Source organism: Lotus japonicus, chromosome 4 (genome assembly GCF_012489685.1).
Source record: "Lotus japonicus ecotype B-129 chromosome 4, LjGifu_v1.2".
Taxonomy (NCBI): domain Eukaryota; kingdom Viridiplantae; phylum Streptophyta; class Magnoliopsida; order Fabales; family Fabaceae; genus Lotus; species Lotus japonicus.
The window spans coordinates 4257289-4274478 of record NC_080044.1 but is presented as its reverse complement, the minus strand read 5'-3'; the positions used below and the strand labels follow the sequence as shown (position 1 = coordinate 4274478).

Below are 17190 nucleotides of genomic sequence, written 5' to 3'. Positions count from 1 at the left end.
TGATCTTGAATTTCTTCGTTTATAAAGGTTGTTATTGGACCAAAAGCATGATTTCTAGGTGTTGAATCGTAAACAACCTTAATCATCTGTTTTTTTTTTTAGCTTTTACGGACGGCAAATCATTCAGCAATAAAATTGACACTTTAAGCCTCTTGTTGCACAAATTTGACCGAATCTCCTCCAATATTGATATATTTTGAAGTGCTAGCATGAATTTCCCTCAAATTAAGTGGAAGTGATGTTATCAATGACTTTCAATTGCCAACCTTGAAGGACATGTTACTATCTTCTATAACATTTCAACTAAAATAGAGTTCAAACTTATCCAAATTAATGAGTTAACTTGAGACTTGTTGATATTGTGCCATGATTTGGAGCATTACATCCACAACGTGAACATTAGCTCTAAAAAACACAATACTATTAATATTATCAACAAAAATAAGTGGGAGCCCGCTAAGCAATACTAACACCATTAATGGCACTCAGACCTGCAAGATATGTCCACTGAGCATCACATGGGAATTTAGTTGTCATATATTTGATGACTCCGATTATATTATACAAATGATGTCTGTTAAAATGTCTAAATAATTATACATAAAAGATTACAAGCTTAAAATCGTTTAATGTAAAATTGTGTCAAAATGATCACGCTATTTTTTATTCCTAGTATTCACCACAGACATTTAGCTACTGGTTTTTGTATTCTATAATAAACGGCGGATCATAAAATGACATGTCATTCTGATGACAATGATCTAACTCCCAACCTCATAGTTAATGAATGCAATGAGCTAATCACTACATGTGGTTAAAGAAATGGTCACGTTCTAATTAAAATAAAAACTAAGTAAGGCTTAAATATTTGAATGCTAATCTGCCAGCATTTAGAGTATTAAAATTAGAATTTATCAGGCAGAAAGGGTCAACAACACCTTAGCAATTATTATCTGTGCACTGATTGATCGGAGGAATATGATAAAGTCAAGTCAAAACACAAACAAAACAAAACCAACCCCATTGAACCAGAATCATCCATCAACCGATATCATCATCATCATCATCGTATTCGTAGTGATCCCATTCCAACGAAGCAAACTACAACATGTCCACTACATCAAAATGCCACCATGTCACACGTGTATAACAACACACCTACGTGTACGAACTGGGGTCTCGCCACGTGTCCATCCATGAACTTCCCCTGTTCCTCTTCTCTCTGTTAGTCTGTTCATTGCTCTGTTTCACAGAGAAGTTTCCCCTGTTTCTTCTTCTTCTTCTTCTTCTTCTTCTTCCTTGATACTCTGCATTGTGATTCTATCACCAATGGGGTTCTCACTCAGGACCAAGAGTTTTGGGTTTATAGAAGGAGAGGCTGCTGCAGTTGCAGTTAACTCTAACTGGTGGAACGAGATTGATGAATCAGATCAATGGCAGAGAAGCATTTACTATACCCTTTGTGCCGCTTATGCATGTGTTTCCTTTGTTGCCCTGGTACGTCATTTCCTTTGGCTTTCCTGTTAAATTGGGTATATCATTACATCAAATCACAAAAGGGTTTAAACTTGTGAGTTGTGACTGATGACTAGATTTTTGTTATCAAACGCTAGTGTTTCTCCATGAGGAGGATCATTGTTTTTATATCCATGCAATGTGATGGCTGAGACCCCTGAAATCATCATATTTTCTCAAAGGAATAAATAATCATAATTTGTTTATTTTTCTCCTAGGTGCAATTGGTGCGCATTCAAATGAGAGTACCTGAATATGGGTGGACAACGCAGAAGGTTTTTCACTTGATGAATTTTGTTGTCAATGGATGTAAGAGCTGTGAATCAGCTACGTTAGCTTCTTTAATTATTAATATTATATTTAGTTCTTGCTGAAACTGGTTTACATTTGCAGTGAGAGCTGTCCTTTTCGGCTTATACCAAAGTGTTTTTGCCATTAGACCAAAGGTATTTACTATTCTCAAATCTCAAGTACTCCAATCAGGCACTAATTCCCACTTCTTCATCTCTTGCTTTGGTTGGTTAGGGAACTATAATGAAAATAGAGCACATCATGTCATGTCTTTTAGTAAGCTTTGTTTTTGGTGCTTTGGGTAAACAGTTTAATTAAGCATAGAGAAGCTTGTTGAAATAAGTACAAAATAGCTTTTAGGTATGTAGAAGCATTCATTTTCAACCTAATCTGAACGATTTATGAAAATAAGCTAACTGATTGGAGAAACTTATTGAAATAAGTATAAGATAGCTCGCAGGTATAAATGCTTATTTATAAGCTAATATGAGCAGCTTAGGGAAATAAGTTCAAAATAACATATGTTGGTCACAAGATTCTTATATAAGTATTGTCAAACACTTAGATAAGCACTTATGCTATAAAATAAACTTAAATAACTTGTTCCGAAGCCTTTGGATGTGTACATTTTGGAACCAACTATGGGTTATGGAAATAGTTTACTTTAATCCTTCCCCAAATAATCTGAATAACCTTCATTTTTCTGTGTTTTTTTCTTTTACCTTCACTTCTGGACCTTATTTCCAATCACATAGTGAGCTTATTATCATATCATGTTATAGGCACTGGAGCAGGTGGTGATGGAGGTTCCTGGTCTTCTTTTTTTCTCTACATATACATTGCTTGTCTTGTTCTGGGCTGAGATATATCACCAGGTACATTTACTTGCTTTTAAGGGAGCTGCAATAACAGTCATTTTTTATAATTTGCTGTGAATAAAAGATATTCTGTTTTGTGCTTCAAATGTATTTCAGGCAAGAAGTGAACCAGCACATAAACTCAGACCTGCTTATTTTATTGTCAATGGATTTGTTTACTTTGTACAGGCAAGCATGCAAATTTTATTTCCTTGTTCACCATTCTTGTCCTTAAATTAAGAAGTTTTCACAAAAGTTAATTTAATGAAAATGTATTTTTTTTAATCTTCCCATCCTGATAATAATAGGTTTGCCTCTGGATTTACATGAGCGTAAGTAAAACTGCCACTGGCATTGAAGCTGCTAAGCTCTTACTTGCAGGTAATTTCTGTCGTCATTACTTTAGTTAATTACCTTTTTAGCATCAAATATTAATTTCATCTCATGTTCATATTCGTGGTGACTCCAAATCGTTTAGAAGATTAAAACATATATAATCAGGGGCAGAACCAGAAAAATGAGTAAGAGGGGCGAAATTTAACACACTAAGCAAAATCAAGAATGATCAGTGGAAAAAAATAGTATAAATTTTTTAAGGGAGAGAATACAACATTTGAATACTACTTAATTAAGAAAAAAAATTCTCTTAGGGTGACAGGCCCATTTTGAGCACACCTTGGTCTGTCCCTATCTTCAATGATCTTAAAATTAAAGTTAGAGTGAACATTTATAATGAAATAAACATTGTACTCAGAAATTTCTCATCTAGAGTGGTATGGTATTTTGAACTTTATTTCAATGTTACTTTTGCAGTAATATCATTCTGTGCTGCTCTTGGATTTTTGTTGTATGGTGGAAGGTAAGCTGTCAGAATTTCATATAGAACCATACTTGTTTTTCATTGAATACTAACCTGCTCATAAGTCATAAATCATAATGATGTAGGTTGTTTTTCTTGTTGAGGCGCTTCCCCATTGAATCTCGAGGTCGCCAAAAGAAGCTTTATGAGGTTAGTATCTAAGTATGAGTTGCTTTATGATTTTCAACCATAGAAAAGAAGTGAATCCTTAAATATTAAATTCAGACCATGTTCCAAGTGAGAGGAAAAGCTTGTGCAAGAGCCTTTATTTGATAAAAACTCTGCTAAAAGTTGTTGTTGTCGTAAATTTTATCTTGGCAGGTTGGGTCAGTCACAACTATTTGTTGCACTTGTTTCCTGATAAGATGTGTTTTGGTAAGTTCCTTGTCAGTGTAAACAGTTTAAAACTATTTTATATTATATGAGCCTATTGTTTTCTGACCAGAATTTCATTTTTACCTTCAACGTAGCTTGCAATTTCTGCATTTGAAGAGGATGCAGATCTTGATGTCTTGGATCATCCCATTCTTAACTTAGTATATTATTTGGTAAGTATCAACACATTATATTTACAAAAATGCTTAGTTATATCATGTGATTGCATATTAAAATGCTCTCCTAAGACAAGGACCACTTATTTGGTGTATGAACAAAAATATGATGTTATCTACTAAACAGAACGTACTTTCAACAGCTTTATAATTAGGGTAGAATTAGCATTTTCATGAGCTATTTACATGCCTTTCTGAGGTTTGACCAAAATTATAGGAAATTGCACTAAAAATATTTTTTAGTTGAAGGTTTGTCAAATTTCAGAGTATAGGAGGTCATGTCATCTTGAAATTTAGATGAGAATCAAGGGTTTAGCTGCCTCTAAAGTTGGGAGCACTTTAGAGGGTAAAGTAAGCTCTTATAATCGTAGATTGAAAAATCAATGATTGAGATTTAAATAACATAGTAGGTTATTATACATGTGCAAATATGATCACAATCTCAATAGTTGATTTCGCAATCAATGGTTGTAATTGCTTACTATGCTCTATAAAATGACTCATTACTTTAGAGTCGTCAAACCCGGAACGAAATATGGTTTAAATATAGCACCAGAAACCTATCGATCCCCTCTATTATTTGCCAAGTAAAAAGTAAAAGTCTTCGTAGGATCATGGTCATGAAACAGTCCACAAGTCTTTGAATCATGAGGATTTTCAAATTTTAACATCTCATATTAAAATATTAAAAATGTATATCTAAATTTCACATTGGGGCAATGGCATCATTGTATTTGTTTGGCCCAGGAAAATGGCTGTAGTGCAATGAAATAACTCCTAATATTTATACCAACCCTTAGTTCTTTAGGGGTTCTGAGGCTTTAAGATCGTGTAATTTAGATAATCCAACACAATACCCCATCAGACGAGGAAACTCTTGATTACTTGGTTATAAATAATCAGGTGTCAGGTGAAGCTTAAGGAAGCTAGATTGTTGTGATAAAATATGCTTTAATAGAAAGATAAATATTTCACACATTGCTGTTTCCTGAATATCATTTGCATTGAGCTTTTTTCCTAACAATACTCTCTTCATTGATTTATCTGTCCTGCAGTTGGTAGAAATTGTTCCATCCGCGTTGGTGCTCTTCATCCTACGAAAGCTGCCCCCAAGACGAGTTTCTGATCAGTATCACCCCATTAGATGAGTTGTGTATTCTAAATTCTCTCGGCAGCCAACAATTTTCTTTGTTCCTTTTTCAATAGATCTTTTTCACTGTCTGAGCTGGTCCATAATCCTTCAAATACTGTTTGTACATTCATAATTTTATTTTATTAAATTAACTTCAATCATTCTCTAGAACACAAACCTGCCAATTTTCTCTCTTGGATTTGTAGACAAATTATTCTGTTCTTCTAAAGGAGAAACGTAACAAGAAAACAGAATCTTGTAAACTTTGCACCTTTCAAACAACAATTATATTTTCAAATTTTAAAAATTGGGGAAGAAAGGAAGCTTTGAACAGAATGTGTTGTCTACGCTCACTATTTTGTCTTTCACCAGTTACAGCTCCAATAATAACATGTGCACCAGGATTATATTACTTGGTTAAATTTTCACTCTTACCATTCTATACGACCTCAGTTTAAATTTTAAAATTTCTCGTTGATGGTATATGTATTACAAAAATTAAGGTTTTAGATCATCCTGGAGGGCTCTACTTCTACGCTCTGGTAACTTGAAAGGTGACTAGTTAGGTTCTCTAATGTTGAAAGGCGAATATTTTGAAGTTTGGACAAGAAAGAAAGAAAAGAAGATTTTGAAGTTTGGACAAGAAAGAAAGAAAAGAGGGCAGCTCGAAGGATGAAAACACACATGCATACTGGCAAGCACAGTGAAAGTTGGAACTACGATAGATCAAAGGCAAAATTGAATTTAAAATGAGAATATGTAACTAAAACTATATCAAAATCTATGAGGTATAAGATCAAACCATGTCAAAATTACAGTATTTGAACAGTCAAACCTGAATGGGTTCTATTCTAGCTTTCATATTCTATTTATAACCCCATACCTAGGATCCAAGTAGTTTTTTGATGCATAACAAAGTCCTAGGATCCAAATAGTTCTGAGTATGTATACTCATATGATGTTAAGGTTCCAATGCCAAATAAAAGGGAATTAGATTTCCCACCCCCTGTTTTAGATTTCCCACCCCATTTAAAAGTGGGGAAAAACCAATATTGCCCCTCCGTGTTTTAGTCCGAAACTTCAACCTTCGGATCAGTACGAAACTTCATCCTTCGGATTAGTATGAAACTTCAACTTCCGGACACCTCTGACAGATTCTACCACCTTTTTCAGCACCATTACTCCATAGCTTCACCTACCTCACCACCATTATGGCCTGCATAAACTCCTCAACCACCCAACCACCCCCCATTTATGGCTGAACACACTGTTTGGATTGGTCCTCGTGTTATTACCAACTTTGATTTAACAGACATAACAGAAGATTGATAATATGATTCATGTTTGTAATGTTGTAACCATGTCTGTAACCATATTATTAGCAAGAATATTTTCCTTCAGTATTGTAACGAGGTCTGTTTGTCCCATATTATTGTCACTGCATTTTCACGTTTCTGTCTTTGTGACAGTATCTGGTTTGAAAGATCCGAATCTTGAAGTTTCATATTAATCCGGTTTTTCAACTCTCGGACGTCTAAAAAAGGGGGGTGGTAAATTTAATTATGAAGCAGTCCGAAACTTATAGTCCTGGATTGATCCGAAACTTAAAGTCCTGGATGGATCCGAAACTTAAAGTCCTGGATAGATTCGAAACTTAAAGTCCTGGATAACTCTTACCAAGCAGCAGAATGCAGTAAGTTAAGACCAAACCAAAAGGCATATTCATCAATTACAATCTCAACCACCACCACAATTACAAACCAAACATTTCAACCCAACAATTCGTTAGGCAAGTCCTCCAAGACGGCCACGACACCGATCATGTTATTTTAACTGTAACTAAAGAATCCGAACTTTTAACTCTCGGAATAGTCCAGAACATCAACCTCTGGACTGGTATGGAGGTTTAAGTCCCGGAGGGTAGTCCCGGCATTTTTTTAAAAAGGCTAGGGTGGCAATTCTAAAACAGGGGGTGGGAAATCTAATTCCCCAAATAAAACCAACTGGCCATCTATTTACAACAGAGAGCAAATATCAATCGAATGCTAAAGGTATGAAATTATCATCATCTAGAAGCATGTCAATATCAATCAAATCTTCCAAACCATCAACTGCCTCTTCCGAATTTATTGAGTTCTGATTAGATTCCTGCTGAATATCACAAGATAATATAATTAATCCAAATATTCTTGAGTGTATAGATATCAGACATACGTTAGAAAATAGCAATACCTGGGTTCGACGAAAGTCCTCTACTATATTTAACACACGCCGGTATTGAGCCCGAGCCTCTGGATACTGAACCATAGACTTCACTCTTGAAAGGGCCTTTTGGAATCTTGCTTCACTCTGTTTCCTTCCTTCCTTGAGAAAATCATAATCATCCTCTTCTGAATTCGAAGGACCTGGTTGTTCCTGGAGCTCATTGGGGGCATCTGGTCGAAATCCACGCAAACCATGGCCCTTACGCCTCCACCGCAATACCACCTTCTCCAAGATTCCCACGGACCAAAGGAGGTCTGGTTTGTGCTTCTTTCTTGCTTGGTGACCTCTTACATGGGCCTTTTACATCATGGAACTCAAGTCAGTTGAGATGAAAAGACAAGTAATTAACCAGTTTACTGAAAATAAGAACCATATATTAGAAACAAAAAGACAAGTTCAGAAAGAGCAAGAAAATGAACCTGGATTTTGACTATCCTTTGACGAATGAACAAGAATTCTTTTCTCTTGGTCCAACCACGAAACTTCTTCTGTATTTGTAGCGCAGCAGCATTGGCCAACCCCTTTCCTTGTCCATATTTGCATGTTTCGGAAGCTAGAAGGGAAATAGCTTGCTGCTCAGACAATCCAAGCTCATCATCATCTTCATACTCTTCAATATACTGAGCTAACTGTTTCCTCTGGAATGATTGCATTCTGAATACCTGATGTATACGATCCGCAGCTTGTGTAGCATTACGAACAGCATCAAGAGAATCCTTAAGGCAGAGAGTGTCGGGTAGTTCACCATGAAGCACAGGTGTCGCAATTCGCTCGGAAACTGTCTGCACTGCTTTCATTCCAGGAGTTTCTTTCTGAAAATCTTCATTCGGATCAGCCACTGTGAGTGATTCGAGGTGGCTAGTTAATAATGACTCTGCTAGAAAACCAGAAATTCCTTTGTGGCTGTTGCTGGAAGCAAGATCAGCAGCTGTTCTTCCGGAAGGAAATGCTGGAGATGGATCTGTCAATGCTCCAGCCGCAGCACCCATGGAGACAAGGACGGCAACTGTTTGCTCTCTGATCACAGGACAAAAAATAACGTGAGGAACCAACTCATGTTATACTGAATGAACAATATAACTGAGAACAGTTTTGAAAAGGAATACTCTTAATGTTGAAAGCATCATTAGAATATAGAGAGATTAATCTGTCTTTTGCTGGCCAAAGTAATTAATTTTAAAATAGTTCACATACATAGAAAGAACGCTGTGAACTAGGCATCAGAACAGTTTAAATATATATCAAAAAAGAAAAGATTTCCAAACAGTCTTTCATATGTAATTAAATCCAATTTTCCAAAATGCTAGACAAATGGATACAATTAGGGTAGCAAACGAGGTTTCAACCAGAAAAGTAATTGCAGCATTGGCAAAGTCAACTCAAAACAATGAAGGAAAAATCAAAAAAGAAAAGATTTCCAAACAGTCTTTCATATGTAATTAAATCCAAATTCCCAAAATGCTAGAAAAATGGATATCAAACTGAGTGTCAACCAGAAAATTTATTGAAGCATAGGAAAAATCAACACAAAACAATGAAGGAAAAAATTATTGGGTCCTTACCTGCCACAGGATGCAGCCCAGTGCAGCGCCGTCCATCCATTCACATCGCGGAAGTTGATATTAACCCCAGCAGTTACAATTGGTTTTATGGCCCAATGATAACCAAGAGCAGCTACTAAATGTAACACACCTTGCCCGTCCTCACCTAATACAGATGGCCCTTTACCAGTTTCGGTTACTTTGCGAAGAAGCCATGAATACAGTTTCTCTTTAACCAGACTCTGAGTCATATGCGCTTTTAACTTGTGTTTTGATATATCCATATCTACAGTTTGTTCTTCCTTACTCGAATATTCCTCTTCCTCTTTCAGTGAAATAAGCTTATAAATTAAGTTTCTTTTCTGAAAATCATCCTCAAAAGCTTCATTTGAAGGTTCTACTGACTTCAAAGAAAGTAACTCCTCCAGTCGCAAATGAAGCTGCATTTTGTTGAAAAAATCTACCTCTACATTTTCAGAAAAGCCTTCTTTGAACTCAAATTCCATAACTTCACTACAAGCAAGCCTATCGGAACATGTTATGTAAAAAGGGACCCGTCCAGTCTCATGAGGTGGAGCTTGACAGCACAGAATTCCATTAGCCAAGACCTCAGCAGGAACTTCCACTTCCCCAAACATACAGGACCAGTTGCATGTTGCAACCTCTGGTTGAGTCGTTAAAAATGTTCCAATAATGAAGACCTGTACAGTTTTGAATAGTTTAAGATGTGAGACAAACTAAAGAAAACAATCTCAACCAGCCTAGGTCAGCAGCCTCTCGAAAAAAAAATCAAGTTGAAAATTCTTGGGTACTTCATGGTTACTCCTTTGGTACTTAATACCCAAAACTGCATCATTTTTGTTTACATTTTTTCTTTTTGAAAAATTAGACCTACTGATTACTCACTCCAAAAATAAAAATTATACTTTTTTTAATCAAATATTATCCACACAATTACCTCAATTTCAGATTCAGGATAAGCCCACTTAGGTGAAAAATCATGTATGCTAAACAGCTGGTCTTTAGATCGGGACAGATCAAATGAGGTATCATTTATCACGTTCCCACATTCATCTGCATTCCTTGACTGCATTTGCATATCATCCACTGCTGCAAGTTCTTTAATAATCCACCTAGAGAAGCTATCAACCTTCTTCAGGCTCTCATCTTCACCCAGTAATGCATGCTTCGTGCTCAAGGGATAGCTGATACATCCTTCACCAAAAACTCCAGCATATGTATGCTGCTTTGAGAAGCTTTGCTGCACAGACTGCTCATTTGGATCACAATCAAAATTGAACAGATCAGGAACATTTCTTGGACTTGCGTTATTAGTTTCATTTCCCAGTAAACCAGTATCAGGTTCAAATTCCACACTCAATGATTGGGTAAAGTTCCACTTAGGCAACTCTCCTGTATTGTCTTCAAAAGGAATCTGAATCAACAATTTAAATAACAAAATGAAAATAGTTATACATTATTGGTAAATCTCACAAACTGGTGTAGGTTGAAGCTTTCACATAAACCACTACAAGTTAAAACATCAGAATTACAGATCAAACATAAAATTGACACCAAGCTAATGCACAGCAATGCCCACCCCCACCCCCCAACAAGATATTTCTAGAATTTGCACAATTTCAGAAACAATTTAAAGCATTTAGTGCCACATATGTGGATCAGTGACCAGAAGTAATGAATATGCTGCTTCCTGACTCATCAATCTATTGTATTGAAAATTGTTAATAACAAACATGGTCAAGTGACTAATTTCCTGGAAAGGGAGTAAAATGTATTCTCATATCACTTCAACAACCCAACGAGTTACAAGAGCCTTCTGAACTCCAAAATGATGGACCTCACATTCCAGAGATCATAGATGACACTTTACAAATTTAGCATCTCAAACCTCTCCATACTCCTTCAATATCAAGCAAGAACTCCCATAAACACCTGCATTCCCGAATTTCCCATTTCTCCAAGATAAAATAAAAGGTGAACCACACACCTTATCAAGCATCAAGTCCGTCAACAGTGATGTTGACTTCAAGGATGAAACAGTACATTACAATGGCAAGTGGGCACCTAGAACTTTAGTCAGCAATGTAAACAATTTCCAGAAATTGTCCTATCCAACAAGAGAGCACAATTGCACCTACTAGAACCTACCAAATACTGTCATGTGTGTCCTGACTCCTGAGAACTGAAATGTATGCAGGAAAGGAAGAGTATGCTACTAGAAGATTTAGCATGAAGTAATAGTATGTACCTGCCAATTCGATTGGAATGATTGAGAAGCCTCTGCCTCTCCAGTGAGGGCAGCATGTTCTTGTTCAACAATGTTTCCCATTGAACTTGATGGGATGGAAGTAACTGATACCATAGATGGATCAATATGCATTCCAGCAGATTGCTCCATGACATTGTCCCAGGATGCCATGCCATGTGCTCTCTGCCCCTCGATATAATTATTGTCACTCGGTCTAGATTTATCCCCCTTAACAAGTGGGATATAATCTTGTCCGAATTGTCCATGATCACCTAAAAATATTTTCAAAATATACAACAAAATTCAAATGTCAAATCCCAGAAAAAAATTGAGACGTAATTTAATATTAGATGTTAAGTAGAAATGATCTAAGACTTTCAAAGAAAAGAGCACAAAGTAACCTGAAAAGGGATGTGTAAGATATGAAATATTTGAATGAGCATCAATCTTATCTATCAGCTGACCATTCTCCATATTTTGTGACTTGCGAAAAAAGTGTAATCCTGAGCTTGTTTGGTGAATATCCTCTAGGAAGAAATTAGGTTAAACCATTTAGAGATGATCTGGAACAAACTAAACCAAGATATAGCCTTGGCATATCAATTCATATCGCATGGATTAAGTTGTGTGTGTGTGTGTAACCTGAATCAGCATCTTCACATAAAGATGTCAATGTGCTAGTTGGGCTCATGGAATCTGTACTTCCAGAAGGCAAGCTACTATAATTTGTGGGAAAACCAGATGATACAGACCTTCCCCGATGTGAATATGATCTAGTGCCATCAGAATCTGTACTTGCACCAATATTTGTCTTGTTAACCTGATACGAAGAACACATGAAATATCTATTAATAAGTCATTCAACAAGAAGTGAGTCAAAATTAGCTTCACAAGTTTCTGCCTGATTTCAAGAATAATATTATAGAAATGGACCTTAAGGATCTTTTCAGAAGGAATGTGAAACTTGTTCAGTATTATTGATTGGGATTTTTAATGAATAAAAACCAAAGCCCATCCCATGGAAGAGAATAACATAATTTAGCGGCAGAAGAGAAAATATTGGATGTTAGCATTTGGTTGATTTTATAATGTTTAAACATGGCCACCAAGGTATACTACTAAGAAAATGAGCATATTCTTAAATCCTCAAAGTCAAGAAATTGAGAAAGAAATCAGATGACGATAGATTCTCGCTCGCATTATATTTAATAATTCAAGGGGAGGGAAATAGTATTTATACTTTATTCCCTCCGTCCAGTTTAAAGGGACGCTTTTAAGGTTTTAAAATACTCAGAACAGACTTGGCTTGAGCCACTACATGGATGCCACACATTCACCAGCTACAAGAACACCAACAACAAAACCAAGCTAGTATACACATTTGGCTCCAGTAAGGTATGTGTGACCACTCAGATTCTTCTATTTAGCCATACATTCCAGGACTCAATCTATATATCAAGCAAGACTACATAAGATATTAAAGATTTTGTGGTTAAAGATAAATTAACAAGCTATTAAGGGACAATAATAATTTCTGAATTGTAAATGCAAACTGACACGTGAGAAAAGAAAAGATAACCACAGCATGAAGATGGAAAACAAGCACGATACCTTAACATCCAAGTAGTGGACAAATACTATATGCATCATATCCCTGCAGTAAAACAAATTAATAAGAAAATCATGTTCTGCTTAATCATAAGAGAGATCAAAATTGTTTCAGTATAATTTTTTTGGAACTTAAAAAATTGCAAATAGGAAAACAGTTAAAATCAATTAAGAAATTAAAAACTTGAAAAATGATTACAAATGCACTAATAGAATACTTAGAGCATCTCCAATGCTAGTTCTTAATTCTTAGTTCTTAGCACTATTCATGTGGGCCCATACTGCCACATGTGCTTAAGCAACTCTGAAGCAATTTTGCTCCAACCATGAATTTTTAGTTCTTAGTTCTAGGGGTGTTCGCGGTTCGGTTTGGACCGGTTTTAGGTGAAACGAGAAACCGATCCAATCTAAATTCATTGGTTCGGTTTCAGTCAATTATTAGCAAAAAAAAATCTAAAACCGAACCGATAATGATCGGTTTGGATCGGTTCGGTTCATCGGTTTCACAGGTTTTTTTTTGTCAATATCAATTCCACAACTTAAAATATATAGTAACCACATGTGACTCACAACTTAACAATGCATAAAAATGATAAATCAATAATAGTTTAACCCACAAATTCATAATCCATAATCCACAATTTAAGTACTTAACAATGCAAAAATGCTTAAAGTAGTTTTAATATTAGTACCATTACAAATTAATAATAGAAAACAAAAGTATATGTATATATGAGTGAGTATGTGTGAGTGGATGTGGTTAGCTAGGTTTATGTTTCTTTTATCTTTTTAATAAGTATTCATATATATTTATTTTTTAAAAATATTTTATAAATAAATATGTCATCGGTTCGGTTCAACGGTTCATTGGTTTTTAATTTTTCAAAGTGAACCGAACCGATCTTCATTGGTTTTTATCGGTTTGGATCGGTTTTAAACCGAATAACAAAAAAAACCGATCCAATTGCTTTGGTTCGGTTCGGTTTGTCGGTTTCATCGGATCAATCCGATCCGATGAACACCCCTACTTAGCTCTTAGCACTATTCATTTGGTCCCACCAACCACATTATTTATATTTTTTTTTTTCATAAAGTGATAAAACAAACTCATAAAGTAATAAAGTAATTTGGATGAGAGAAAAAAAATAATTTTTAATGCTAAGAACTCAAAAAGCAAAACTTCTTATATAAGAACCTAGTTCTTATTTTTAAGAACTAAGAACTCCACGTCATCCCCTCCACAATGGTTAAGAACTCAGTTCTTAGTTCTTAGCTCAAAAATAAGAACTAAGAACCTTGCATTGGAGATGCTGTCAGAAAGTAACTGCCAATCTGCCATGATGAACTATCCATCAATTATCAAACAAAATATTGAAAAGTAAATTAGTTCATCGTTCTCACTGTTCAAGCATCCAATAGCTTCGCCTCTGAAAATTTTCACTTTCTTCTCCATGGGCATAGTAACAGTGCAGCGCATCAACACTTCCCACCTAATCTCAGCAAATAATAATTTTAGGATAAAAGGACATATTGTCCAACTAGAGAAAATTAACTGAAATATTTCAGGTATCTTGAATATACGGGGTTTCCTTACAAAGATTTCATAAACCATATACTCAAAACAAAGGCACAATCATGCTTACCTTCAACTTTTCATGAGCTTCCTTCACAGTCTTTCCATCTTTTTTCTTCCTCCAACTGTGTCCATCCTTTCTAAAGTACCTCAAAACCTTCCGATCAAAGAGAAAAAGTGAACCACCTGCATTGACCAAGTACATGTCAAGAAGTAATGTCTTCAAAGTAATAATGAGAGCTAGAAGATGAACTGAAGTTAACTACAGACTTTACTATGAACAGAAAGACTACTGCTAACCCTACAAACCACAAACCAGACTATGCAACAAGACTCTATAAGGTGCCCTTCAGCTTCCAAATTTCATAAATGAAAAATAATGTACCAATTGCCTAGAAATGCTCATTATCTTTTAAGTGAAATACATAAGATCTGTTTAGTGGGAACATGTTGAGTTCAGACAATATATAATCAGAAATCTTTATGCGAAATTACAAGGAATTAACGATTACACAAATTCAGCTGAATCTATTCTAAGGAGAGAATGATAGCCATGTTGAGAAGGTTTTCAAACAACTTCAGACATGTCCAGTTGCAACAGAACAATTCATGAAGTATTAACGATTTTATTCATCTCGAGCAATTCAGTCTGTGATTATATGAACAAGATTCAAATGCATGGTTGTAATAAATCAATCGCTAACATATGCAGAAACCATACTTGGTGGCCTATTAGGCGGTTCGGATGTGATTTGAAACAACCGATAATTACGAAGAATTTCACATATTTCTGCAGGGCGCAACCAGCGATGTTGGGCTTCAAATTGTAATTTCTGAAAATCTGCACATCGATAAATAATATAAGACGGCATTCAATCGAATACTTGGTAACTGTATTATCACATGCACAACTACAATGACTGAAGCAAACTTCAAAAATCAAATTAAGGCCATGATCACATTTTTAGACAACAAGAAATAGCTTCATTAAGCAGAGAAACTAAACACCAATACTTAGCCTAAACCATATACACCTTCAAGACACAGCCACGTAAATGCCGTCGAATACGCTTTCCATTTTCATCAAATTAAACCTAATTGCCCTCATCACCAAAACCCTATTCATATCCTCATAACAAACCAAAAGTTCAAACCAGATTCTTAACCAAATCAGACATCACGCGCAACTCAAATTAACTCTGTTTCAAAACCAAAATACTGGATTTCACATGCACAGCTACAATGACTGAAGAAAATTTCAAAATCAAACTAAGGCCAGACAGACACATGCATAAAAAATGATCATGATCACATTTCTAGACAACAAAAAATAGCTTCATTCAGCAGAGAAACTAACACCAATCCTTCACCATTTTCACCAAATAAAACCTAATTACACTCATCACCAAAACCCTAATAACAAACCAGAGATTCTTGACGAAAAATCAGACATCACGCATCTCAAATTAACTCTGTTCCAATGCCAATTTCACGAAATCGGTTCAAGAACAATCAAACAGCATGATCCAATTATCCAAACATTCATCAAGTCTTGCAAAAAAACCTAATCAAATTGAAAGCAATAGAAGAAGATAACGGAATGCATGCATGCATGAATGAATAAATTGATCTGACCTAGCTGAGGATTCAATCTGCAAGAAGCATTCTCCGCCATGGCGGAGACTGAAGAATCAGAGAGAGAGAGATTGACGCGGAAAGAGAGAAAGAGAGTGTCTACGACGATTTATATATATATATCAGTGGAGATTTTGTTTGAGCCCCTTTTCGCTCTTTCCAGTCAGCTTCGTCTTCATCTTCTTTTCTTGCACAGTGACGTGACGATGAGAATGGGCCCACACATCTGTCTATATTCTATATAATATTTCTTTCTTTTTTCTTTTTAAAGCTTTCTGAGGAAGGTTGAATTGAATTATTGTTATTTCTTAAAATGAAATGAAATGAATTTTGATGAGAGCAAGCCAGTGGTTGTTTGACACGTGGATAAACTGTACTGTTTATTTTATGCACGTGTTGTATTGTATCTATTCCGCTTCAAGTCCCATCAACCAATTTGTAATGCCTTCAGCTGAGTCTCTCTGATCTCTCAAGCAAGGGAATATCTGCCCTAATACGCATCTATCTATCTATATATCTATCTATCTATAGGAAATGGTGGAGTATAAGGTGCAATAGCTGTTGGGTCATGCACCGGTGCAAGACACTTTCACAACCACAAAAATAGAATATTCTGTTCAGATGTCATATGGGTTACCTATTGAACCTGTAATTTTAGATTTATAATTTATTATGATTTTAATTTGTCTTTTACATTAAAACCCTTACCTTTCTTTCTCAATACTTGAAAGATTCAAATTTCAGAAAACTGAGACACAGAAGCACAAATCATAATACGCTTGAATCAACAATGTAGCTATGGAAGAATCTCTACACAACAATAAAGGGGAGAACACCTCAATCTTTCTCTGGAAAATACACATAAACAATCCATTTTAATTTTAATACCCTTTACCCCAATCCCCAAAACCTTGTATCAATCCAGAATTTTTTTAAGAGGAAGTTGTAACGCACTCAATACCTTGACCAAAATTATATCAAAATAATTAAATGAGGTCAGAATAAAAATAAGAATCAAACCCAAATTTTGAACTACCATTTCTCAGAATCAGACCCACACTAGCCATCGTCGCTGGGAAGATGATCTGGGTGCA

The 17190-nt window shown here is 35.6% G+C and overlaps 2 protein-coding genes across 3 annotated transcripts; one reads left to right on the top strand and one right to left on the bottom strand.

Moving 5' to 3' along the window:
• Positions 1-1034: 1034 nt before the first annotated feature.
• Positions 1035-5476, top strand: LOC130716143 (tobamovirus multiplication protein 1-like). The gene is made up of 11 exons (XM_057566347.1): positions 1035-1497; positions 1734-1824; positions 1909-1961; positions 2589-2681; positions 2781-2852; positions 2972-3044; positions 3477-3522; positions 3609-3672; positions 3844-3897; positions 3993-4070; positions 5129-5476. Exons 1-11 carry the CDS (start codon positions 1330-1332, stop codon positions 5219-5221), a joined length of 885 nt encoding a protein of 294 aa, XP_057422330.1. The 5' UTR covers positions 1035-1329; the 3' UTR covers positions 5222-5476.
• A 1427-nt stretch (positions 5477-6903) lies between these two features.
• On the bottom strand, positions 6904-16254 carry LOC130716142 (calmodulin-binding transcription activator 2-like). 2 transcript variants are annotated; one of them, XM_057566345.1, is made up of 13 exons: positions 16097-16254; positions 15183-15302; positions 14532-14647; positions 14290-14378; positions 12892-12934; positions 11923-12100; positions 11682-11807; positions 11281-11552; positions 9970-10446; positions 9033-9712; positions 7890-8487; positions 7438-7767; positions 6904-7356 (listed from the first exon to the last, which is right to left on the bottom strand). In XM_057566345.1, the coding sequence occupies exons 1-13, from the start codon at positions 16134-16136 to the stop codon at positions 7240-7242; spliced, it is 3186 nt and encodes a 1061-aa protein (XP_057422328.1). In that variant the 5' UTR covers positions 16137-16254; the 3' UTR covers positions 6904-7239. The 2 variants fall into 2 exon arrangements, with proteins under 2 accessions (XP_057422328.1, XP_057422329.1); XM_057566346.1 differs by having other exon boundaries at positions 6904-7353.
• Positions 16255-17190: the final 936 nt, after the last annotated feature.